Source organism: Peromyscus californicus, unplaced genomic scaffold (assembly GCF_007827085.1).
Source record: "Peromyscus californicus insignis strain IS unplaced genomic scaffold, ASM782708v3 Scaffold_8__1_contigs__length_139910024, whole genome shotgun sequence".
NCBI lineage: Eukaryota > Metazoa > Chordata > Mammalia > Rodentia > Cricetidae > Peromyscus > Peromyscus californicus.
The window spans coordinates 23,323,229-23,349,689 of record NW_026294606.1 but is presented as its reverse complement, the minus strand read 5'-3'; the positions used below and the strand labels follow the sequence as shown (position 1 = coordinate 23,349,689).

The following is a 26,461-nucleotide window of genomic DNA, read 5'->3' as shown; positions in this document are numbered from 1 at the left end:
TGGAAAAGTCTTGCGGGGAGCAACAGAGTTACAGGGGAACTTGCAAGCCCTGAATTCTCAAGAAAGCGCTGATCCCCCTTTTTTGTGGGGCACCGTTTGCATTGATGGATGTGGCAGAACTAATGAGTTTAAACTTCAAGTGAAGGAAAGTGCTTAAGATTGTACCTTGCTTCTCAGAAGTTAGTTCATGCAAATGTGGCAAAACTTCAGTTTTGGGTCATAAGTCGCTTGAATTCACGGAAACAGTTGAACAAAACTTGCTAAGCAGGTAGGTGAATTAAGGGCACAGATGTCCCTAAGTCACTCACCAGTTACTTCTGAAGTACAGTATCTGTGAAAACACATCTGTTGCTGGGGGGAGGGGAAAAGGCTTTTCAGATTCTGACATCTGTCAGTCGGGGGACTTATTTCCTCCCAAGTATCCAGCATTCGCCGGCGGCAATAGATTGGGTTCAAGTGCAACCAGTTTTTCAGGCATCCGCCTTCTCCTTTCCCTCTCGCTCATTAAAAACCATTTTGTATTTGGATTAATGGCTGAAATGTCACTGGCGCCTTGACATAGCCTAGTAAGGGAGACAGCCCATCGCACAGGCTTTTTAAGAACACCAGCCAGCAGTCTTCAGAGGTGGTGGCTCCAGAACACCAAAGGCACAGGGGACAGAAAAAGGAGAGCAAGGCAAAACCCTGAGCAGTGCTGAGTCCTGGGAGTTGTAGTTCCTTGTCGGGCAGAGACCGGCAGCCGGTACGGAGCTTGGCACTCCATTTCCCAGCAGGCCCCGCGCAGCGGCGGAGTCGCTGCGGAGAGGGTGCTTGGTGATGAGCTGCCGCGGCGGAGGGGGCGGGGAGCAGCGGAGGAGCAGCTGCGGCGGCCTCGGGGAGTGGTTGACTTCGGGCGTCTCCGAGGGCCGTGGGGACCTCGCGCGAGCCGCCGCCAGGGCCTTGCGGCCGCCGCGCCACCCCCGGCTCACGCTTTCCCCTTCGGTGTCCGCCATGGCAGCGCGTCCGTTCGCCGCCGGCCTCTGCACGCCGTGGCCCCGGCTCCCCGGAGCGAGGAGGCGGTAGTGGCGCCTCGCGGCCCGCTCCTCCGGAGACTCGGTCGCCCCGGCTCGGGGGGCAGGTCTGCGGGCCGGCCCCGCCGCGGCGGTCCGCCCCCGCACCGCCCAGTCCCGCCCCCTGGGGGCGCTGCCCTCGGGCGCCCGCCACCCATGCCGCCCAGCCGCTCGGCCGCCCGCCGCTGAGCCCGCGTCCACCCTCCAGCTCTCAAGATGTGGCACAACGTGGGGCTGACCCTGCTGGTGTTCGTGGCCACGCTGCTGATCGTCCTGCTGCTGATGGTGTGCGGTGAGTGGGGGCCGCGCCGTGGGGATGGGGGTCGAGAAAGCATGCGTGGACCAGTGTCTTGGAGCTCTCTCTCGGTGGTCACCTGGCCTCCCAAGATCGAGCTAAGAGGAGCCATGCCTCCTGCCCAGGGCAGATCACTGGGGCATCACGGAGGAAAGCTCAGCATTCAGGACTGGCATCCTGACTCTAGGTAGAAGCGCGTCCCTGCTTCCCGGACAGGTTTGTCCTTGGTTGCCATTAATGCCACAGTCTACGCAGATTTTCTCCGTGGTCTGTAATCAAAGGAGAAGTGATTATTTGGAGGTTCTGAGCCTGGTGAGAGATCACCACCTTCATAAAAACCATGTGTTGGAGCATGCTTGGGTTTCCAGCGCACGTGAAGTTGTTTGTTTACTTCGAGTTCAGGCTTTAACCAAATTCCGAGCAGATGTGATACTGGGCAGAGCCTAAAAACATTGCAATAAACATACAGGGTCCGGTAACCTAATTCTTGGTTCTGCTGTAATGGTGCTGTTTGGTTTGCTGTGTGTATTTTCCTTCTCAGAATGAAAGGACGTTAAACTGTTCTCAAGGCATGTTTTCGATCCCTCTTGATTCGTTATGCACAGTAGCTGATAACCACAGGTCTTAGCAAAGAGGCCAAACAATTGTGAGAATCTGGAAAGTATTTCAAATAGTTGCCAGTGAACACTGCTATTTACAAGACCAAAGTATGGGTTTGATGTGATGGAGTATTTGGTTAAAATTTTATAAATACCATAGAGCTTATTATTACACAGTTAAGGCTCAGTCAGTGGCTGTACTTGGAAAAGATATGTATGCACGTGTATTTAGATACCTATATATATATTAATTTTTTGTCAATGATGCTGATTAAAGCAAGGACCGCACATATGGTAAGCACATGCTGAGCTATTGAGCTGATCCCCAACCCTAAAATTTTGGGCTATTTCTAGTGACACTAGAGCTAAAACTCTGTTTTTTTGTTTTTTTTTTTTTTTTTGCTTTTCAAGACAGGGTTTCTCTGTGTTGCTTTGCGCCTTTCCTGGAACTCACTCTGTAGCCCAGGCTGGCCTCCAACTCACAGAGATCCGCCTGCCTCTGCCTCCCAAGTGCTGGGACCACCGCTCGGCTAAAAGTCTGTTTTCTTTTCTTCTTCCTTTTTTTATTTTTTTTAAAAACAGGGTCTCACTATGTAGCCTTGGTTGGCCTGGAGTTCACCATGTAGACCAGGCTGGTCTAGAACTCAGAGATCCGACTGCCTCAGCCTCCCAAGTGCTAGGATTAAAGGTGTGCACTACCACACCTGGCCCAGTATTTCTTTTCTCATGTTGTAAAACAATGAAATAATTTCTCTCAATTTTCTGATGTGTGAACAGGTAATTTCATTAATTGTTAATGTTTAGGTTTTTTCCCCCCCTCTGAGATGGGGGCCTCTGGTAAACTAGATTGGCACTGAACTTGCTGTGTGGTGGAGGATGACGGTGAGTTGCTGATCCACAGAGTGCTACATCCAGTTTATTCCATGCTAGGGATGAACTCCAGGCTTCTGGCAAGCTCAGGATTCTTGGAATAAGAAAAAAACAAATCCTTGAGCATTAGTTGGATGAATGAAGGATGAAGGCATATGTTACCCTTTCTCCTTGGAATGAGAACATGAGTGACATACAAACCATGCTACATCTTGTATAGAACACTTGCCCAGCTTGCTCTGAGACATTTATTTATTTATTTATTTATTTATTGTTTTTTGAGACTGAGTTTCTCTGTGTAGCTTTGCACCTTTCCTGGAACTCACTCTGTATCCCAGGCTGGCCTCAAACTCGGCAGAGATCAGCCTGGCTCTGCCTCCCATGCTGGGATTAAAGGCGTGCACCACCACCGCCCAGCGCTCTGAGACATTTTTATTCCTGATTGTTTTCTCAACGTTCAGTGGCCATCCAGCTGCTTTTATTTTTTCTTTCTTTCTTTTCCTTTTTTTTTCCTTTGAGTTAGGGTTCCTTTGTGTAGCCATCCTGGACCTCGCTGTGTGGACCAGACTGGCAGGAGATCGCCTGCCTCTGCCTCCCAAGTGCTGCGATTAAAGGCGTGTCCCACCATTGCACACTACTGCCAGCTCTTCTCATTTCCCTAACAGGCCTTGTCATTAGTCTCAGGAAACCCAATGGGCGAGAGGTAAGGTGAGATACTTGAAAACTAATTGCTTTATAAAGGAGTCCAAACTGTTCATTGTTCGGAAACTAATGATAGGGTAAGGCAGCCTTTTGTTTTGACTAGAATGTGGCTGAAGGTTGAAGAATAGAGGGGAGGGGGCAGACCAGACTTGGGGATTTGGGTGCTATGTTAGTTTGCTGGGGCTACATTTCAGAATACCACAGACTGGCTCACCTACCCCACAGAAATTTCTCTCTCACAGTCCTGGTGGCTCCAAGGGCTTTATGAGCATCTCTTCTTGGTGTGGAGATGGCCATCTTCTCCTGGTCCTTTCCCAGGGTCTTCTCACTGTATGTACCTGATACCAGTCATTGGATCTGGGCCCTGGCCCTTATGACCTTAGTGACTTTCCAGACAGAGTCACATTGGGAATTAGGACGTGTGAATTTGACAGGGGAAGGGACACAGTTCAGTCTGTAACACGTACCATGTCTCCAGCACTTGCTGAATGGTAGGAATTTGCTAAGTAGTTTAGACGTATGGCCTTAAAATAATTCTTACCTGTAGCACAAATCCTAATTGGTTTTAATAAAAACCTGGAGCCAGATACAGGGGTAAATGCTGAAAGATCAGAAAGACAAGGGAGCAGCCACAGTCACCTCTTAGTTCGCCAACTCCTCAGCCGAGAAGGGGGTGAGCTCCTGTCTCCTCCCACCTTACAGTCCTCTCTGTCCAGCCACATCACTTCCTGTTTCCTCCTCCCTAGTGCTGGGATTAAAGGTGTGTGCCACCACTGCCTGGCTTCTATAGTTAACTAGTAGTTAGCTTGGCACTCTGATCTCCAGACAAGCTTTATTTGTTAGAGCACAACAGAAAATCACCGCATTACCTTTTGGATGGCCATTGGCTCTTTTGAGAACCTGGGTAATGTTTTCAAAATTTTCAAGAAAAAAAAATGTATAAACACTATTTTTCTTTCTTACCAGCACTTTTCTTTTCTTTTCTTTTTTCTTTTCTTTTTTTCTTAACAGAACAGAGAGTTCAAATTACCAGCCTCTGCCCTTTGGGCTGAGTTTCCTGTTTTCTGATTTCATCAATTCAGCCACCTTTCTGTTTAGTGCCCACCAGACACTGGATCAAAATCTGTCACCAGGTTAGCCCTAAGGAATCAAAATTGAGTTTGCTGGAGAACACTGACAAGCTATTTCACTCCGTGAATTGTGATTTTCAAATTCCGGGTTCCTAGGGAGGTTTTCCTTCTATATATATATATGGGTTTGTGGTGATATATTGTGTACCCTAATAAAATTTGCCCGAAGATCAGAGAACAGAACAAGCCACTAGATTAAACATAGATGTCATACAGTGGTGGCACACACCTTTAATCCTAGCACTTGGGAGGCAGAGATGTGTCTGGATCTCTGTGAGTTCAAAGCCACCCTGGACTACATGAGAGTGACTCAGTCTAGGAGAGAAACAGCCAGGCAGTGGTGGCACACACCTTTAATCCCAATACTTGGGAGTCACACACCTTTAATCCCAGCACTTGAGATCTCATGCCTTTGCTTGGGAAGCACACACGCCTTCAATCCCAGGAAGTGATGGCTGGGCAGGAAAAGGTATATGAGGCGTGAGGAAACAGGAGCTAGAGGCTTTTTTTTTTTTTTTGTTTTTTGTTTTTTGTTTTTTGTTTTTTGAGACAGGGTTTCTCTGTGTAGCTTTGCGCCTTTCCTGGGACTCACTTGGTAGCCCAGGCTGGCCTCGAACTCACAGAGATCCGCCTGGCTCTGCCTCCCAAGTGCTGGGATTAAAGGCGTGCGCCACCACCGCCCGGCTGAGCTAGAGGCTTGTTTAGGCTGAGGAGTTCTAGAGGTAAGAGGTGTCTGTGGCTTATTCCTTTGCTTCTCTGATCTTCAGACAAATTTTATTAGGGTACACAATGTACCCTATCACCACAATGGTTGTTTCTGCTTTTTCATTTTTCATTTGTTCTAAAATGTTTTCTGCCTGTACCGTTCACTGAAACTGTCTTGTGTCAAGGTCGGTAATAAATGGTTTCCATCTTACTGAATGGGTGTTCACTTAGTAGTTAGTCCTCTTCTGTATGATTGAGGTTTCTCCCTGAGAAGAAGCACTTTGGGCTTTCATATACCTTGGTGTTTTCCTTCCATAGTGGCTGATAATCATTTCCAAAACTTTTCCCCCTAGAGACAAGTTCTCATGTTTTGGTAACTTTCATTGCTGCACCTGATTCTGTAATTGAGATGTTTAGTAGCTGAGGTAGTTTTCTTGGCTTACCATTTATAACAAATTTTGGCCAGATTAATCCTCAGGGTTTTATTTGGACTGTAAATATCCCTTGCTGGACCAACAGTGTTATCTGGCCACTCATAGCTTCACTGATTGATTAGCGATTGCCTTTCAAGTTTACCCACTGTTTTCTGTTTCCAATGCTGTGGATGGAACCCAGGTTCCTGTACATGCCAGGCGAGGGATCTAACAGTGAGCTCCGTCCCTAGCCCCCCGTGTTTTGTTCTCTGTATGCACCTATTGTTGTTTGTTCTCCCCTCCAGCCTCCAGAATCTACAGTCACGAGAAATATCTCCCGTATGTTCAGTCCATTGCTTGTTCCCACCGTCCCAGAGCCCCCTTCTTCTCAGCAGCTGCCATTCTCATATGAGCTGCGCTTTCTCTGCCGCCCTGTCCTGGATCTCAGTCACTGTCTTTCTCACATAGTCTTTGTTTGTAGGAGCGAGCTATGCTTTCGAAGAAAAGGTGCATGAAAAAGAATATTTTGCGCTGCATGCTTAAGTCTTCTGATTTTTCAGCCCTGAGATTTGATCAATATTCTGAGTAGATTGGAGGTTGCAAATTGTTTTTAATCTAGACTTTTAAAAATGAGCCTGTTTTTTCCGCTCCCAGGGCTAATTTTGAGAAGTCCAGTGTGTGCCTTGCCTTGGCTCCTGTCTCCAGATGCCTTTTTGGATAGCCTTTTCATCACTGGTGTACTGAACGTCAGCATGCACCTTGGTTCATTTTGACTTGGTTTGTTTTTCTCGATATATGAAATTGAGAACACCCCTTCGTTTCTGGGAGTATTTTCTTCTAGATTACTGATAATTTCCTATGCTGCTTTGAAATAAGTGGGTTTTGTTTTTTTATTTTTCCTGCATTGTCTTTATTTTCTCCCTATTTCCTTTGGACTTGTCTCCTCTTCTACTACTTCTTCTTCCTCTCCCCTTCTTCCCTGGGCATTGAACCCAGGCTTTCATCCTGGACTCTTTTCTTGGACATCTAGAGAGGTGTTGATACGTTCCTATTCAAGGATGAGGTAATTAAAATGAAACAATAGGCTTTTACGTGGTGGTGTGGAGGCGCACACTTTTAATACCAGCACTTGCCCAGCAGAGTCAGGTGGATCTCTTGAGTTCAAGGTCAGCCTGGTCTACAAAGGGAGTTCCAGGACAGCCAGGGCTACACAGAGAAACCCTGTCTCAAAAACAAAACAAGAAAGCAACAACAACAACAACAGAAAAACCACCCATGGGTTGGTTCTCTGTTGGCTGTGGGCTTACCGATGTGTGGTGATTTGGTAATGATGTACGTAGTCTTTAGTTTACACACACCCTCAGTTGTTAACATGGAGAGTATCCACATTTGGTTTGGTTTTGTTTTGTTCTCCCAGAGAGGAATTCTTACTTCTACTTGCCAGTTGCTTTTTCTTTCCTCTGCCCTTTCCTCTGGTTCTTGATTGTATTTTGCATCTGACTGGTATACCCCTCTTTACCGTTAGGTTTTTAGTGCTATTAAACCAGAAGTAAGAGTAGAGCTTCTCTGAAATGGAAAGGGTTAGTGAGCTGGTACAGAAGGTAGCCTAAAAGGCCCACATCCTGGGCCAGGCTCTGCAGGGGATCCGTGGCAGCTGGATCTGAGAGCTGAGAGAGGCTCCCTGTCTTCAACTCTTTTAGGTCGGTCCAAGCAGTACAGGTGGGCATCACAAAGAGCCTAAGTTTTGGACCAGATACTTGTCTGTAAGGAGAAGTAGGGTGGGTTGCCTGAGATGGCTGCTGGGGTTTAAGTCAGGGTCTGATCCACAGTCCAGTCCAGGGAACAGTTGTTGGTTTTAGTTCACACCTGCTAGCTGGTTAAGCTTCCTTATCTCTCCACTCCTTAGACATTTTTTTCTTATCAGATTTTTAAAGGAACTGATCATTTATTAAGAGTGGCTTTAGGCACCTGCAGTGGAGAACTCAGCCTTGCTTGATAGGCTGGGAGTGATCTACTTAACAACCTCGGGAGCCTGTGACCCTGGGTTCTTACTCAGAAACACTCAGTCCAGAAGCTCCACCTCAAGGTGTCTCACGTGATTCTTGTCTCCCTTTGCATCTCCGCCTGAGCAGCTCGCTCACACCTCCAGAGACTCCTCCTGGAGGCTGCTTAGGGGAATTCCAGTCCAGTGACTTGACACTTGGGTTCTGCTGGTATCTTTCAGTATCTAAGCATGGGCATGGTGGAGCTTCCTGACTGACTTGTCCCACAGAAACATTGAGTTGGGCAGCTCCCTTAGACTCAGCAGAGGGCTGGAGGTGTGTAGTTCAGCAGTATTCCTAGCACAACAAGGTGGGGTGTGTGTGTGTGTGTGTGGGGGGGGGGGTAATGGACTTTCTTTTTATTCTACAGAGTGGGTGTTAGCAATAGTTTTAGCAGAAGATGGTGAATTTTCTAGACAGGAAGTACAAACAGCAGGTTGCTTATTGCCTTGTGAGGTGGAGATGACAGAACACCTGGAAAACAACTGGGTGATAGAGATTACTCACGGGGTAGGTAGGAGTGTGTGTGCGAGTGTGTGTGCGCGCACGTGTATGTGTGTGTGTGTGTGTGGGGGGAATCTAAGGATTAAGGCAGAACTTGATTTTCATGCCTGTTATAACTAGTGGCCTGTTAGAGACTGGGCTGTTATCTAAAACTGATTTCTTGGCATCTCTTTAATCCTGATCTCTTGAGAAAGGTCAAGGAAATAGTTTCGGCTTTAGGACGTACAGCTTTAGCAAGAATGACTGTGATTTTCAGCCCGGTTTGTCAGGAGGTCAGTTGAAACAGTGCAGTCTATTACTTAACACTGTGATGTCAGTGACTTCACTTGCTGGGTCAGCGTCTCTAGACCCTAGGGTAAGGCCTGGCACGTACATAGTAGGCCCTCATCTCTAGGCCTGGCACCTACATAGTAGGCCCTCATCTGAAGAATGAAGGACAATCCAGTAATAATGGTCAAGTATGGTATAAACCAGGATTGCCTCAAATGGGTAACTCTTACTGAGTGAAATATACTTCCTAGATTCTTGGGTACACTTGCTGGGGAGGGTGGTCATGGTATCCAGAATTAACAAAGCACCACCTGTATCCTCAGGCCTTGGTCCTCCAGACTGTAGGTAACTAGTAGTCGAGGCTTCCCCTTCTGGTTGTTAGAGCATAGCCCCTGTAGAGAAAGGATGCCTTGTTATATCTTGTACCTTCACTAGGCTGCAAAACTCAGACTCCCCCCCCCCCCCCCCCTTTAAAAGTCTGTAAAAAAAAAAAACAAGGATTTCCCTTGTTCTGTGAGTTACTGTTGGAGCTCCTCTCCCTGAATGACTGTCCTTACTAAACCAGAAATGTTTTGGTGTATCTATCAACCTGGAAAGTTGGTTTATTGTTTGTTTGTTTGTTTGTTTTTGACAGGGTCTTACTGTGTACCTGGCTGACCTGGAATTCTCAGATTCTCACCTGCCTCTGCCTCCAGCAGGCTAGGATCAACAGCTTGGGCCGGCATTCTGGCAGAGTCTTCATTATATAAACCACTGGTTATCTGACAGCCTCACCTGGCTCTGAATCTTCACCTAAAACACACTCTTCTGGTTCCTATAAACCCTGCTGGATGAGTTTGTCTTCCTTATTTCCTGGTCACTGGGCCAGGTGTCATACTTATTCACCTAAATATTTGACATGTCTTCTGAGGTATAAAGATAACCACACTCTGGTTTTGTCTTTAAGCTACAAGCTGGAAGGGGACTGCAGCTTACTCATTCAGAAACACTTCAGAAGCCGGGCGGTGGTGGGGACTGCAGCTTACTCATTCAGAAACACTTCAGAAGCTGGGCGGTGGTGGGGACTGCAGCTTACTCATTCAGAAACACTTCAGAAGCTGGGCGGTGGTGGGGACTGCAGCTTACTCATTCAGAAACACTTCAGAAGCTGGGCGGTGGTGGCTCATGCCTTTAATCCCAGCACTCGGGAGGCAGAGGCAGGCAGATCTCTGAGTTTGAGGCCAGCCTGGTCTACAGAGCAAGATTCAGGACAGGCACCAAAACTACACAGGGAAACCTTGTCTTGAAAAACAAAACAAAACAAAAGAGACACTTCCGATGTCTGAACAGTTTGATTAATGTTGGTACACTTTACTCTCAGATGAAGTTCATCAGGGTGACTTGGATGTTTATTCTTTTATCACTCTCCTTTCTAACTCCTCCCCCATTCCCCCAAGACTTCGTGAGTTTCTCTGTGCTATCATGACAAATAGATTTGGCACAAATCCCTGAAACTGCACTTCCCTTAGACTAGCCTATGTGATAGGAGAGCCGTGATATCAGAACCTGTCACAACCAGGGTTTATACCCATGAAGTATCTCTGGGGCTGTAGATTATTTTACGATGAAGACTGGTCACAGGAAACACCAAGCATCTGATTGGAGAGCGGGAGTTTGAGCCCCACACCCTGACCTCTAGAGGGGGCAGGGAGGCATGGAGCTTGGGTTGTCCACACTCTGGAACAGTGAGTATAAGGACCATTTCACTGCATTCAGACCTGGCTTGTGCAGCTTCTCCATCTGATGGACACCTTTATTGTCGTACTTGTCAGGGAGATAAACAGCTTCCCTTGCGCATGCCTGTCCTCCGCCTTCCTCCGCTCTTCCTAGATCTCATTGTCGTTGAATGTACACATTGCAGCATGATAGTGTTTGGACCCTAGGAGGCACTGACAGTATTTGAGTAAGAATGACTAAATGAGCCAGTTCTCAGCCTTTGACTCGTTAGCTGGGATGAGGGATAGTGAGTACAGGGGGCGTCAAGATTTCGGGACAGAGTGGCAGCTAAGAGGTTGTATGGAAACGTCAAGATTCTCCAGGCTCTTAGAGCTACAGCCTGGGAGGAAAGAAGCCAGTTAGGAGGTTTATGTTGTCTTGATGACAGTTTTAGCTAAGGAGACAGTAGTAGAGCTGGGAATGCCAGTGGCTTTGTGATTGTCGTGTGACTGGGCCACAGCGGTGGTACTTCTCTCTTCTGTCAGTGAAGAACACGTGAGCTTTGAAGCTTTAGGACTGGTTTAGAACTTACATCCACACAGTTCCTAGGAGGTCAGAGTGTGGGCCTGTACGAGGAGAGGGGTTGTCTCCCTTCATAAATTTCAAGGCTGTGTCCCCTGCTCCAGCCTGAGCTTACTGATTTGCAGAGCCAGGCTCCTGCCGTTTCTGGCAAAGCCAAGGTTAGAGTGCATGGAACGGACTCCAGCAGACCCGTGACTGCTTTGAACAACGTTCCCAGCCTCTACTAAAGACAAGTTCACTGATAGCCAACTGTCTGGGAATGGCTCCATGTGCCTAGCACTGAAGTATGAATTAATCAGTGCTTGGAAGTGGGTTTTCAAAGATAAGTATGGTTTTCGTTTACTCTGGTCTTAGGAAAAGAGATTTAAGTCAGGCAGCACCACACCTCACGGTGTTGGGGCTCAGCAAAGTGCCCCAGATAAAGGCTCTGGAAGCAAACCAGATAGAAAATACTGAGAGTTCGGGGAGTGTCCAGTGAGAGGCTGGACGTTCAGAGTGGGCGGGCTCTTTGACTTCCCTGTTGACAAGTGGGTTTCGGCCTGACTGGGTAAGAATCCAAGGTTCTAGAGTCACCCGAAAGTGGTGGCTTCTTCAAAGGGTTTGTTAAAAATTTGACAAGTAATTGATTTTAACTTATGATTTTAGTCAGCCTTAAGAATAATTAACAGAAAATGTTAATGCCAACAACAACAGCAACAAAGGTAAAGTTTCAGTGTCAAGCCAATATTGAGAAGGCATTACTAGGGATTATTCCTCTCCATGGGATGCACGTTTCTTAAGGAAGTGAAATACGGAGTTTCCTCAGGCTCCTGGTCTTCCCTAAAGCATAACGCATCGGCAGACTAGACACTCACAACCAAGCATCCAGTTTCCATCTTTCTGGCCCTACATTCCCTCACAAAACTGTACAAGAATTTAAGGATTTTGGTTGGTTGGTTAGGTTTTTTGAAATAGGGTCTCCCTATATAGCCCTGGCTGGCCTGGAACTCCCTGTGTAGACCAGGTGGACATTGAACTCAGAGATCCACCTGCTTCCTGAGTGCTGGGAGTAGAGGCATGCACCATCACACCAGACAAATGTAATGATTTAAAATGGTTTATCAACTGACTATTTTAGGCCAGCCTTAATTGAAGATTCCTACTGGATAATGTACTAACTATAGAATCCAGCCCCACCTGCTGGTGCCTTTTTACAAAGATATTGAACAATCCTGTCCGTCAAATGGACCCGAGATGTACAGAATGCAGGATGCACTAGTTGAGACAGGCATTAGTGGCCATGCCTGAGTCTTTCACGAGGATTGTACCTTCTGACCTAATCACCTCCCAGAGGGCCATCCTCCAGTGTAGTCGCAGCGGGATTGCGTCGCAGTGTGAATTTGGGCAGTCACGAACATCTGACTGTAGTGGGTACTGATCATCCCTGAAAGAGTGCCTTGTCGTACTTCTGCCGCGAAACCCAATAACTTGATATACTTAAATTTATTGCTCTGTCCTAAGTAGCTGGCTCTCTTTGATAGTGTGGCAGTCCCAGCATTTGGGAGGCTGAGGCAAGAGAGTCTCGACATCCTAAGTTTGAGGCCAGTCTGGACTACCATAGCAAGACCCTACCTATCTTAAGGGGGCGGGAGCAGTTGCTTATAGATCTTTATTTGTAAAAGCCTATTTAGTTTTCTTTTTCTTTTTTAAAAATTTTCCCTCCATCCTTCCCTCCCCACATCTCCTCTCCCCCAGATCTCCTCCTCCTCCTCCTCTCTATTCAGAAAGGGGCAGGCCTCCCAGGGATATCAACCACATGGCATATCGAGTTATAATAAAACTAGGCACGTCCCCTCATAGTAAGGCTGGATGAGGCAACCCAGTAGGAGGAAAAGGGTCCTAAAAGCAGGCGAAAGAGTCTGAGACAGACCCCGCCCCCACCGCGAGTAGTCCTGCAGGAACTGCAAGCTCCACAACCGTAACATACATGCAGAGAACATAGGTCGGACCCAGACAGGCTCCCTGAGCGTCGGCTCAATCTCTGTGAGCCCCTGTGGGCCCTGGTTAGTTGATTCTGTGGGCCGTTTTCTTGTGGTGTCCTTGACCTCTCCGGCTCCTACAATCCTTCCTCCCTCTCCTCTGCAGGATCCCCTGACCTCACTTTTTTGAGTTCTGGCTCAAAGTAACTTTTCCTTTCCCCTTCCTATCCACGTACTGGCCCAGATCTTAAGCACACTTGCTCACACTCTGAGTAGTCTGTGTCTCCAGCTCCCCCAGTGCAGCTGCCTGCTGGTCTCCCCTGCTGAACCTGCTTTCTTGGCCCCTGCCCCACGGCATGACTTTCTTCCTCTTTTTCTGTCTCCTTCCTCTCAGCGGTTGCTGAGACTGACAGCTTGCCTGCCCTGTGTTATTTTTCTCTCAGATTCTTAACAAATTGGTCTCTAACCTAAAAAAAAAAATAAACAAAAATCCCCTGTTAATCATTGAGTCTTTATATAGGAATGGGAGTAATGGTTGGCGGCCTTAACTAATTCAGAGAGATTGTGAGGATTAAGTGAAATGTTGAATGTAAATTCACTGTGTGATTGAAAACTACTACTGACGGTGAATTTTTCTGGCATGTGTATCTGTAGAAATCCCATACGGTGTGTTTTATAACATTCACCTTTGTACTAATGCTTAATTACTGGCACACACAAGTGAGTCACCTTTTATTGTCCCAGAACCCAGGGCCTCTGTTGCCAGCCAGCTCTTCTGACTTACAGTGCTTCTCAGTCTAAGGATGGAACAAGACCCAGACCTACCTTTTAAAAAGCCGTGAAGAACTCCTTTTAACATGCAGCCTTAGTGTTTGATTATACACAAATATAATTCCCCCTTTTTCCCCTGCCCCCCTTCTCCTTCCCTTTCTCTCCTTCCTGTTTTTCTTTCTAAATCCCAGGACATGGTGCAAGACTCGTCCATAGAACAAGAGTAAGCAAGAAGTTTGTTCTGTGGGAGGGATCTGGTGAGCTAGCCCATATGCTGCAGGGTCTAAGGAGGTAAATACTTCCCAGGAAAAGGTCATCTAGGTTGTAATGAGTTTCTTCTTCCATCCTCCTGTTCCCCCAGTAACACGCACACACCCAGGAGAAGGTATCCCAGAGCTCCAAGTCCAAATCAGGCCGGTCTCCTCTTAGGCGAAGGTGAAGTTGTGAATCTGATCTGGTGATGCTGTCCTTTGTGTCTGTGTGGCTCTTGTTTGGTAACTCACATTCCTCATGCACAGCCCTGGCCCATCTGGTGTGTTTGTCTCTCTAGTAAAATGTCAAGGGTGAGGCTTCGTTGCACTTGTGTTTTCTCACATGCCGAGTGCACAGGAGAGTGAGCTCCGGACATAGTTGTTATATAAAAACAGTTCTATGGAGCAGGCTCAGTACAACTCTAACTAGGGCGTGCTTAGGCAGCTGGTCAGAATTAGGTAAAAAGACGAATCTGTTTTCTGCTGTTACAACAGAGTTCCACACACTAGGTAAATCACAAATGATAGTAGTTTAGTGGGTGCATAGTTGTGGAGGACTGTGATACTAATGCCTAGTGAGGGCCTTTGCTGTGGCATTATTGTGTGGAAGGGCAAGTGCAGGGAGAGACAATTTGTCCTTGCGATACTTATTTGTTTTGTGCTGACACTAACTCATTTCTTCGTATTTCTTAATCGCTTCTTTATATTAAGATCTTAAGTACATATTCACATGAGTTTTGGAGGGGACATTTAAACAACTCTGACCATTATATCAGTTATTTCATCCATGAACTTCCTGTGACACCACCCAACTCATTGGTGATACTTGGGAAACATTTTTAATTGAGGTGGTGGGTATTGAAACTAGGACCTTACACATGCTGTATAGTGAGTTATGACCTCCACTTCTGGGCAGTTTCTTTGTTATAGTCTTCTGTCTTAGTTGAGGTTTCTATTACTGTAGTAAAACACCATGACCAAAAGCAACTCGGGGAGGAAAGGGTTTATTTCTGCTTATACCTTGTAGTCATCATCTGGGGAAGTCAAGGCAGAGACCTGGAGGCAGGAGCTGATGCAAAGGCCGTGGAAGGGTGCTACTCACTGGCTTGCTCTCCATGGCTTGCTCAGCCTGCCTTCTAGAACCCAGGACTCCCAGCTCAAGGGTGGCATTACCTACAGTGAGTGGGGCCCTCCCATATCAATTATCAATCAAGAAAATGTACCACAGGCTTGCCTGCAGGCCACTCTGGTAGGGGCATTTTCTCAGTTGAGGTTCCCTCTTCCTAAATACCTCTAGTTTGTGTCAAGTTGACGTAAAACTAGCCAGAACATCTTCCTTCTGTAATCATCGTGTCTCATTAATAAATACTAATGTGGCCTTTGGAAATGGAGTCTTTGGAGGCAGTTTCTGATCAACTGGTCCTCATTTTCCCTGTGGGCATTCAGCCAGGAGTCTCCCTTTCTCCTCTCCCTTGGCCATTCGGATTCGACTGATCCACTCTTTGACATTCATTTCTGGGTTTTCCAAACTTGAATGTACACTCATCTATGGAGCTTCAGAACGACTAATCACAGCCAGGCATGGTGATACACGCCTTTAATCCCAGCCCACTGCGGGTAGAGGCAGGTGGATCTCTGAGTTGGAGTGCAGCTTGGTCTACACAATGAGTTCCAAGACAGAGCTACATAATGAGACCCTGTCACAAAAAAAAAAAAAAAAAAAAAAAAAAAACAAATAAAAAATGAATAAGCACAGCTCCTAGGTTGATTTGGGGTTTGTGGGATGAGCCCTCGAGAATCTGGTTTCTGAGAACTCCCTAGCAGATTTGATGAGTGGTCACTTTGAGTGATACCATTTAGGAACTGCTGCAGTGTCTGTAAGTAGGGTCATTACATTGGGTTGTTTTGACTGTGCCCTATGTTTACAGTGAACTTGAACGTCAAAGGGAAACTGCCTGCCACCCTCCTCTGCCTCCACACCAAATAGTTGTTCGGCTCTATCAGTTGGAGCCTCTTACAGTATAAACATTCTCTCAAGGTAATGTGTGTTAACCTTTTAAAGGAATCAGGGAAGGTTTTGGTTTCATTGGGTTGATGCAGGATCTTGCTATAGCCCAGGCTAGCCTGGAAGTCAGGATTCTTCTTCTATCTCACCTCTCAAGCATGATAATAGGCGCCACCAAGTCCAGCTCTTTAGTTAGACTTTAACTAGCAGATTTGTCTGTGAGTTGGTTGTGATAGTGTGTCTGTAATCTCACTTGGGAGGCTTGCACATCAGAATTGTCTCAAGTGTAAGGCCAACCTGGACTACACTTAAAGTTCCAGACCAGCCTGGCCTACAAAGTGAGACGTTGTCTCAAAAAACAAGCAAACAAAAATTGTATGTGTGTTTTGAGCAGCTTCCCACTAGCCTTCACTCAATCCCTCTCCAACCCCTGTAGGGCCGTATAGGCATGTTGTGAGTTTGTCTAGATTTGGGGCAGAAGTGTGAGTGGTTTAACAGGCCACTTTGGGAAATGGTGAGTAGGGGTGCAGCAACCATAGCCTTCTGAATTCTACCTTCGATTGAACCCCCCACCGCCACCCCCTGCATGAATGAATCTCAATTGTGTTCAAATTGAGGGGAAGAGAGTCTGATCTAAGAGCGTGTTCTCCTATCCCCGGTCTCTGACGACTGCTGCCATACTTCTGTAGACATCTGTCTTCCCAAAGGGAACCACACTGTCTTTGAGGGATAGTTAGTGCTTTTCAGCCAGAGACATCTTGCTACCCATCTCTTCCCTCATTCTTTAGAGAATATTTGGTCTTAAGGATGTAAATACCATTCATCTTTTTTGAACAGAATTATTATAATTTACTGACAGTAAATTTACATTTATGTTCACAACTTCTGAGTTAAGATTCCCAGCACCACGTACAAAGCCAGGAGTGGTGGTGCACATCTGTAATTCCAGAGCAATAGAGAAAGACATTGGCATTGACCTTTGGCCTCCATACACACATGCACATACATGTGTATGCACATATAACCATGTGTGCTCATTGTGGGAAATTTTAGTTGACTAGAATAGCATTACAGAATCAATGCAGGCCCCACTTTGACATGCAGACTCAGCGCACTGACGAGCTGACCGAGATTCACCTAGAAATGCAAGGGACCTACGTAGTCAAAACAATCTTGGGAAAAAACAAAGTTGGTGGACATACACTTCATGGCTTCAAAATGTAATGCAAAGCCTGTAGTTCAGATAGTGTGTGTCAGCGTAAGATTGGTATATGGTGAATTAAAAGTCCAGAAGAAAGTTGCCATTTCTGACTGGGTCTTGACCAAGTTTCCAAGAGAGTAGTCCTTTCAATAAATGATCTGGGATAACTTGATATTCATATGCTAATGAATGAATGTGGAGCCATCTCTCTTGTCAAAATTAACAACAGGCCAAAGACTTATCTATGTGTTAAAATGTGTAGAACTCTTAGAAGACTGACAAGTGTAAATCTTAACAATCTTGAATCACCCAGTCGTTTTCTCGATGTGACAGCAACAGCCCAGGCAGCCAAGTTAAAGTGATTTACTGGGTCTCTTCAGAGCTAAACAGTGTTCTTCAAAACTCATTCCAAAAATAGTAAAAAGACACTGGATGAAATGGGGAGAAAGTATCTACTGTCTAGAACACATAAGAGCTTACAGCTCAAAAACAAAACAAAACAAGAAAAACACGAGCTTTAAACTAAGCATAATTGGATAGACATTTTTTTCAAAAGCAAAACAAAAAAATTGACTAATAGTTAAAAAATTAAAATGGAAACAGATTATTAGTTATATAGACCAATGAAAATCTAAGCCACCATCCACTGTACTGTGCCATTTCATACTTAGTGGGTTGACTGTCACTTCTTACTGCCAGTCTTTCATACACAATGTGGAGAAATTGGACCTACATGTTGCTGGTGGGATGTACATAGTGCAGCTACCAACAAGTCTGGGCCTTGGAGAGATTTTATAAATGAAGCCAGACCCAAATGCCAGCTCCTGACTCCATTTGTGTAGCGTGTTCATAGTGGTAAATCCATAGTGATGTGATGCACATTAGTGACTGCTGTTTGCTGTGCCAGATGCGACCTTCTGAATGTTGACGGACACTGGATCATTTTTACCTTGCTGTTGTTGTTACTGGCAGTGCCATTCAGGAGGAAGAGAGTCCTTATATCCAAAGCCTTTGGCAACTGGTGTCATCTTCAACTTTTTGTTTTATAAATTTTTTTTTTCACTGTGTAGCCTAGACTGGCCTGTGTAGACCAGGCTGGCCTTGAGCACACAGAGATCCACCTGTCTCTGCTTCTAGAATGCTGGGATTAAAGGTGTGAGTCATCACCTCCAGCGATGTCGGGAGATTCTTACAGAGTACCAGGATTCCTTTTTATTTTAAAAGACAAAAAGTCTCGTGTAGCCCAGGCTACCTGAGGCTCACTATATAGTCAAGGATAACCTTCAATTTCTTATCCCTCTGCTTCCTTTCACTTCCAAGTGTTGAGATCACAGGTGTGTAACACCACACCACACCACGGCTGGCTTTACGCGGTGCTGGGGATTGAACCCAGGACTTTATATAACTAGATAGGCTCTCTGTCAGCAGAGATCTTTCCCTAGCCAAGAATGGCTCTGGAGGATTCTCTTAGAGTTGGTGCACATGCCCCAGAAGAGTTCAGGAGTGTTGATTATACAACCTTATGAATACTCCAGAAGTCATTAAGTTGTATGCTGTAAAAATATAATTTGAAAAAACTAAAAGTTACCTCAGTTTTCCCTGATCTGTTAGCATTTGAGTTCATGTCAGCAGTTTAAGGAACGCTTACTAAGTGACAGGAACCTCAGCCCTCTCGGTGGCTCTTCTCCCAGCCCTCAAGATGCAGCAAGTGCAGCTTTGTGAGCCTTAGGTCAGGAGTGGTTCCCTACCCTGTGGTCTTCCCTCTAATTGATCCATCTGTTTAGCAGAGAATTTTGGGTGAAAGCAGAGCATGTTAATTTGAAATTTCATAAAATGTTATTTGGCAGAGCTGGGCCATTTATGCACATAGTTGACATATTCAGGGTTTGGTTAACGTGCAGTAGTCAGTCTTAAGAGATGACAAAACCCAAGAAATGGAGGAAGTCTCCCAGGTTAGTCTTTTTGCTCTAAGGAATGAGTGTTGGGCTCCTTTTTAGTGACTGTAGGGAACAAGACAAATTAAACACTGCCCCTAGGTGGCGGCCATTATCATGGCCTAGTTTAACACCGGCTTTGTTTTCCTGAAGTGCATGTCACCAGAAAATGCCTGGCCCACTGGCCTCATTGAGTAAACAGCATGAGGGGAACAATGGCAGCAGACATGGTGCCGCGTGTGCGGGCGGGCTTCACCTGGCATCTTACCATATAACCCAGCCTTAAACTTGTCGTCCACCTGCCTCAGTCCTCCAAGTGTATATATGCCACCATACCGTGCATAATGCTAATGCTGGGTTTGAAATTCCATGAAAGCAGAAACTTGTCCTCCCGTATGATTCTAGAATCTCTTCCTCATGCCTCACACATCGTAAGTGCATTGTACTTGTTGTATGAATGCACACTGTAGTATACATATTGCTTGTAATAGACCTTTCTGTTTACTGTAGTGTTCTGAGTGAAAACGGTGTTAATAATCTGTCTCAATGTTTTTGTCTTTCTTTAGGTTGGTATTTTGTATGGCATCTCTTTTTATCTAAATTCAAGTTTCTACGGGAACTGGTGGGAGACACAGGATCCCAGGAAGGAGATCATGAGCCTTCAGGGTCTGAAACAGAAGAGGACCCTTCAGCTTCACCACACAGGATCAGATCTGCTCGTCAGAGGAGGGCGCCCACTGATGAAGGCCACTGACCAGACACCTGCCATACTAGAATATGGTCTAAGGCAGTTATGAGCCTCTGTCTTTAGTGACCTAGCTTTGAAAGTTACTAAGTGACTGAGGAACATTTGTAATTGGATTTATATCCAGTTCAAAAAAGATTTACATGTAAGCCATATAGAAATAAAGGGAATTTAAATCAAATTGGACCATTACAGATTTCATCTTGGATATTTTGCTTAACTGGGTCTAATTAACATACTTACTCTTTGGCTTATTTTTTTTTGCACTGGTGTAAATCTGTAAACATTTTAGGCTTGAAAAAACATGTTATTAGTCATAAAATGTACCCTTTTCTTGACACTTTGACTTGTCATAAATTGGGGAGCATCTCATTACTGTCAACCAGGTGATGGTCTTGTCATTATTCCAGCTCATGCATGTGTGAATTTGCAGCTTGTTACAATGTCATTACCTCAGCTGATGTGGATATTGTTGGTATCAAATATATCGGGTTTAAATGGCATTTTTAAAATATCTTCAAAAGTACTATGAATCGGCATTGAAACGGAAGGTTGTTGTGTATGCAGAAAACCATGCAGACAGCAGTGAAACATGTTTGATGGGAATGATGCCAACATTTGCTGCTGGAGAAATGATCACAATTCTGTATTCCCTTGCAAAGAAACAACAAAATGCTTTACAGGACTGAAGAAAGGAAGATACCCACAAGTTGACGAAGCTATGCCTCATTTTGTCAGTGGGGCACTTGCAAAACAGTTGCCTGTCTTCTTCCCGCCAAGCAATTGCAGTCGAAGGCAGGAGAAATTGCCAAAATCCTCAGAAATGATATATCAGAAGTCAAAGCAAGGAGAGACTGGTGTGGCTACTTCATGGAGAGGACTGCCATTAAGACCTCAAACGTTTTCTCCAAAGCTGCCTGCTGGTGTTAGACGGAAGGCAGTGGTAAGCACCCCTTCAGGAAATGCCGAATTGCCAGTACTCTTGACATGTTTGGGAAAATATGCAGATCCCTATGACTAATTTGAAAAATGGTTTGGAAGAAGGGGACTTGGAATGTGAAGTTATAGTTATAACTTAACCAGTTTATTTCACACATTCTTTACATAGGCATAAGATTTATGTGATAAAAATATTTTAGAACACGAATAAATACAAAATAAAACATTTTTCTGTGATACAAGGCATATGCCATAGCTTAATGGGCAGTGTTTTTTTTCTTAGAGATACATATGGTGCATCTTAACAATTGATGGTCACCTAGATTAAGTAAAAGTGATAATTTGTAAATTTACTTTTCAAGATAGCAATTATTTATTGGAGAACTTAATTATAAGTCTTACAGTGTTAACAATTATTTTCTATGAAATACTTCTGGGGTAAGCCTGTTGGGGGTTTTAGAGTTGTAGTTAGGAATCTAAGAACCGTCTTCTCCTTTAGGGAGAGAGATTGGTCCCCCTTTATATGGGGACCTTATGTTCTGGGCTTGTGTTGTGGAGAAAATACTTCAGACCTCAAAGAGTACTAGGGCTTGAAAGAGTAGTGGTTGAAAAAAGTGCTTACCTGTATAAAATTCCTCTTGCCAGGAGTCCATGTTTGTTTTAACTGAACTTTGGACTGTTTACTAGAGAAGAGAGATGAATTCATGAACCTTCTAGTGTCTGCTCTATACTGCAAATGAACTGCAAAGCCATGTTACCTTCCTGGTTCTTGTCATTCATGGCTGTGTTTAATCTTGTTTGATACCTCATTCTTCATCCTGGCAGATTTTGTCTTTTCATTGTCTACTGGCACTACCCCAAGTTGAGTCCCTAAAGAACTGTTTGTAGACACCATAGCCCTTTGGGCACACACCATAGCCCTTTGGGCACACCGGAAGAAAAGTTACGGAGGCCAGCCTTCATTTAGACATTTTCTCGGGAAGATGCCTACCAGCTGAGAGTTGGGTGCCATGGTTCTGTCTTCTTCTTGGGCATGATGTGACCAGGAGGCATAAAGAGCAGTGACATTGTTTCTAGCATTGATTTTTAATATTTCTTATATTAACTAAATATCACTAAATGGGTCAAGATATGCCACAAGGCATCTTGGTACCGGGAGGTTGTTTACATTAGGTTTTTTTATAATCTAATGTTGTGAGCTCCAGTTTTGTTTTTTGCTTATGTTTTACAGTGGGTATCTAAGGTTTCTATAGCAATAGGAAAAACTTGAAGCTGCAGGTGAGCGCTCTGTTGTGTCAGTATTAAAGAATGGTGGCTGATGTAATCACTCCCCCCCCCCAACCTAGAACCAGGCCCAATCTAATCTCTGTAAAGATACATACAGGGCATTATTTATTGGTATTTATGTTTCCAGCATATCCTATAAAACTTTAATAAAAACTGTGCTTGGCTGGAGAAATAATACCTTATGGTATAACAGCTTATACTTGTGTGTTTTAACTTAAGAATGCAAAGACATTTTGGATGCCAGTATGAAGAGTCATAAGGCACAGTCCTTTGTGTAAAATTGGTTTCATGGATCTCATTTTCCCCACCAGGAGAGAGAGGCGAAACCGTTGCCCCTCCAGGATTCCTGTGTGCTGTGGCTTTCTGTCCGTTTCCTGTCTTGAGTGCTTTTGTAGCTGTTACAACTGTCACACCTGTATTCTCAGGTTCTCCGTGCAAGGGGTGTGCTCAACTTCAAAGTTTAAAGACACAACATACAAATACTAGAGTCTTGCCTGATGACATCATCTCTTTGGGAGTTGATTAGAAACTTGAGGACTCAGGCAGATTGTTGCAGTTCCTTTGCAGCCAGCCCTTCCCAAATCTGTAGTTTGCCTCTGAAGGAATGTGTGTGTGTGCCCATATGGTGGCATGGCTCAGATTTAAATGCCAAAACACTAAAGATTTGTATCAGTTAGCTGAGGCGTTAAACCCACTCCTGAAGATAGCTTTTGAACTGAATGGCTTCTCACAGTGGAGTAGGTACTTGACAGCCATTTCATGGACATGTTGGCCGCTTTGTTTAGACTTAAGAACCATTTCCAAATGGTATTTTGCTAAAAGTTTAGAGTGTGCATGTGCCGACATCTAAAACATGATGGGAAGTAGTACATGTTTCATGTTAAGAGGAACAATGTTTGAAGTTACTGAGTCCACAGTGCAATCTGTTTTAAAGTCAATTTTCCTCAGAAGGTGTCTGACTGTGACTGGTAACCAGTGTAATTGCTGATCTTGACTGGTAAACTAAGTGCTTTTATATTTGAAGTTGACTTCTTAAAGCCAATGAGTGGTCCTCAGAGCCCAGAAAAGCTCAGGCAACTGTAGGATGGCGTTGGGTTATAGAGTTTAGAATTAAAGCACCTTGTATTGTCTGCTGTTAAAGTGTCCCAGAGTTTGAAACTTGTAACAAGTTACATTTTTACCCTGTATTAGTAGAAGCTGCATCTCCATTTTTCAGCACACACTCCTTGTTGAGGACTGTCTAGCATTAACCTCCATGCCAGTTCTATGCATAACCATTCACCAAATGCTGCTGCTGTGGTTTCTCACAGGAGCACTTCTGTCCTGTGCTGTGATGCATTGTCATCCTGCTGCTTGACAAATACGTTGTAAGGAATTAGAACTGTGTGTGTTAATAGTACCTTTATATAACAAGATGTAAACTACAGATGAGGGATATGCAAATGAGTGATGTTCCTGTCTTAGGATATCTAAAGCTTCTTGCACAGAATAAATGAAAATGAAAATAAGCAAGTGTATGTCTCATTGATTAAGGATAATGGGTGTGATGGGTACTTTGGACATGATGAGATTTTAAAGGCATTTTTTTCCTTATGGTCCACACTTCAGCACCTCCCTTCACCAACTCAAGAAGTCTCAGAACTGGGAGGGATAGCATCTACCATGCTAGGAAATTAATCAACTCAGAGCCTAAAAGACACATAGCAGAGCTCTGTTGGTGTGCTTAATTATACTTAACCTTATACCATCCAACAGCCTCAAAAGCTTGCTGATTTGCTTGCTGTAGACTTAGCACTGACAACCAGGGAGACCAAGGGAACTGAATACTGTCAAGTCAGAGGATCCAGGGAGAACCTGTTGGAGGTAGGAAACCATGGGTTCTAGTGACTGAGCTGATGTTTTTCTTCAGGGCTCACGTGCCAAGAATATAGGACTGGAAAAGGGACTTTGCCAGGGCTTGGCTTTGTAAGGCAGGTCTGTCGGAGATGGCTGGAGATTGGTCTGGGATCTGGGCTGGTTAGGGGAATCAGTTCTGGTGCCAAAGGCTTGGGACGGTGGACAGCACTTAATAGGAGAAATGAGCAAAATGTTCTGGAGGAGCTATGAGAATGTTCTTACTCCCATCCCCACCACTGTGGTCTCACAAGCTGGCGTAAAGATGATGCTGTTTATGAAGGACTTGGCGAGGAGGCACTAGCTACTGTAGTTTTCCAGGTGGTAGGCAGAAAGGACTTCAGATGAAAGTGTACACGAGGACCGGTAAAGAGTCCTTGCCTGGGGAGCTGGTGTAGATAGTTGTTTCTGGAATCGAGGATGTAAATGGTTTGAGGGTAGAGATGTGTGAAAGATCTGGACCACAAAGGGCTTCGCAGTGACAAACAGTGACAAACAAGCCATGTGTGATAGTGTTGACGTATCTCTGATAGCTGCTGCTTGCATATAGCCTAGGCTGACCCCAAGTTGTCATCCTCCTGCCTCAGCCTTGTGCAGGTATCACAGTCTTGGGCAACCACAGCAGGCTTGAAATATTTTAAAAATGAGAATACAGATTGACATTCTTAAGATGCTGAATGACTATTCTTCCAGGCACCTGGACTGGGTGCAGATTGTTTAGAAATATCATGCTACTTATGAGGACAGATTTGACATAAACAGGATGTCCCTTTCCCTGGCCTGTGCAGAGATATTATGGCCAATTGGACAGGAGTAATAACCATGGGGCCTTTGGAGTTAAAGAATAAGATGAGATTGGCCTGTGAAGGCAAGGGGGTGGTGGTGGATGATAATGTCAACATTTTAGGTTTGTACTTGGTAACAGAGCAATGCATGTAGGAATAGATTTGAGCCTGAGTATTGGAAGGTTCAAGTCTAGTTGAAGGCCTCTAACTGAATTTGGCAGTGCTTTTTGGCACTGCACTTTGGCAGAAATGATGAGCCAATTGTAAAACTAGTATGAAGTAAGAGTTGTAACTCAGTGGTTAGGAGTATGTGGATACAGTTGAAGCAATAGGCAAAGGATATGACACTCCCCCTCCCCAGGAAAGAGCTGGAAGTAACCTCTACACGGCACAGCTATGGTTTGACTCTTTTTGCCCCTCTGACAGTTTGTTTCAAGAGTAGTCTCCAGTGCCACAGTGTTGGGTGATAAGGCCTTTCAGGGAAGGTGTTTGGATCTGGAGGATTCTGCCTTTATGAATGGTTAAGGACACTGTAAAAATGGTGTGAGGGGGCAAGCTTGCTCTCTTTTCTGCTCTTACATCATGTGAGGACAGAGCAAAGAGGCATCATCCTGGAATCAGACATCACTCCACCAATGCCTTGCTCTTGGGCTTTCAGCTTCAGAATGGAGAGAAATAGTTCTTTATAAATTACCTGGGCTAGGGTATTCTGTGATAGCAGCACAGAAACAGGCCCCTAAAGAACATTTCACTGTTTCAGACATTGACAAAAAGTCCGATGCTGAGAAGGACTGACTGATAGAGAAACAGGAGCACACTTACCGCAGAGTGATGATGGGCTAGAGAAACAGGAGCACACTTACCACAGAGTGATGATGGGCTAGAGAAACAGGAGCACACTTACCACAGAGTGATGATGGGCTAGAGAAACAGGAGTGCACTTACAGCAGAGTGATGATGTGTTGGAAGCAAAACAGAATGGGAAGAACAAGGGCTGGAGCTGAGTGATGGTGCGGTCTGACTGACAGGCATTAGTAACAGGAAGCTGGTGCGGTGGTCCAGGGATCAGGAATTGGTAACAGGAAGCTGGTGCAGTGGTCCAGGGAACAGGAATTGGTAACAGGAAGATAGTGCGGTGGTCCAGGGAACAGGAATTGGTAACAGGAAGCTGGTGCGGTGGTCCAGGGATCAGGAGTTGGTAACAGGAAGCTGGTGCGGTGGTCCAGGGAACAGGAATTGGTAACAGGAAGATAGTGCGGTGGTCCATGCCTAAGTATGAGTCTATAAGACTGGAAAGAGATAATCAGAAGAGCTTTTTATGGAAGTTGATTTGATAGGGTCTGTGATAAGATACAACAGGTGAAGAACGTGGATGAGCTAGTGGTGGAGGATGCTGGGATGGAACATGTTGGAAGAGACAGATTGAGAGTGAGACCAGGTCATGTGACAACAATAAAAATGGCCAACCTAGAACCTCGCTGATGTTTTTCTGTCAGCTAAGCAGCCATACACAAACCTACTGATCTTTTGATTATCATCTGCAGTTAGTGCCCCACCAGCCACTCAGGCCACAGCTTGACAGACCTTCCAGTCCTGTGGCCTGGCTCTGCCATGGCCGCAATATGTAGGTTTAAATCAAGTCTCTATCGTTTTATTTATCAATAAGACTTGAGAATCAAAGGCTGGGGTGAAAGCCTGATAGCTCAGAGAGGTGGAGTAGCAACTAGCTGACCTTGCTTTTTGGCTGGAGACACCGCAAGAGACACATCTCTTCCCTCGTCCCAGACCCAAAAGGAAGCTCAAACCCTCTTCCACCTTTTCCTTCTTGTGTGTCTT

At 45.1% G+C, this 26,461-nt stretch overlaps 1 protein-coding gene across 1 annotated transcript; it reads left to right on the top strand.

The window, feature by feature from the left end:
- Positions 1–854: 854 nt before the first annotated feature.
- Smim13 (small integral membrane protein 13) lies at positions 855–23,455 on the top strand. The gene is made up of 2 exons (XM_052726963.1): positions 855–1,341; positions 19,543–23,455. Exons 1-2 carry the CDS (start codon positions 1,266–1,268, stop codon positions 19,728–19,730), a joined length of 264 nt encoding a protein of 87 aa, XP_052582923.1. The 5' UTR covers positions 855–1,265; the 3' UTR covers positions 19,731–23,455.
- Positions 23,456–26,461: the final 3,006 nt, after the last annotated feature.

Coding starts and splice junctions, on each gene's coding strand:
- Smim13 (XM_052726963.1), top strand. CDS start 1,266: ATGTGGCACAACGTGGGGCTGACCCTGCTGGTGTTCGTGGCCACGCTG. Junction 1,342..19,542: donor CCTGCTGCTGATGGTGTGCG/GTGAGTGGGGGC, acceptor GTCTTTCTTTAG/GTTGGTATTTTGTATGGCAT.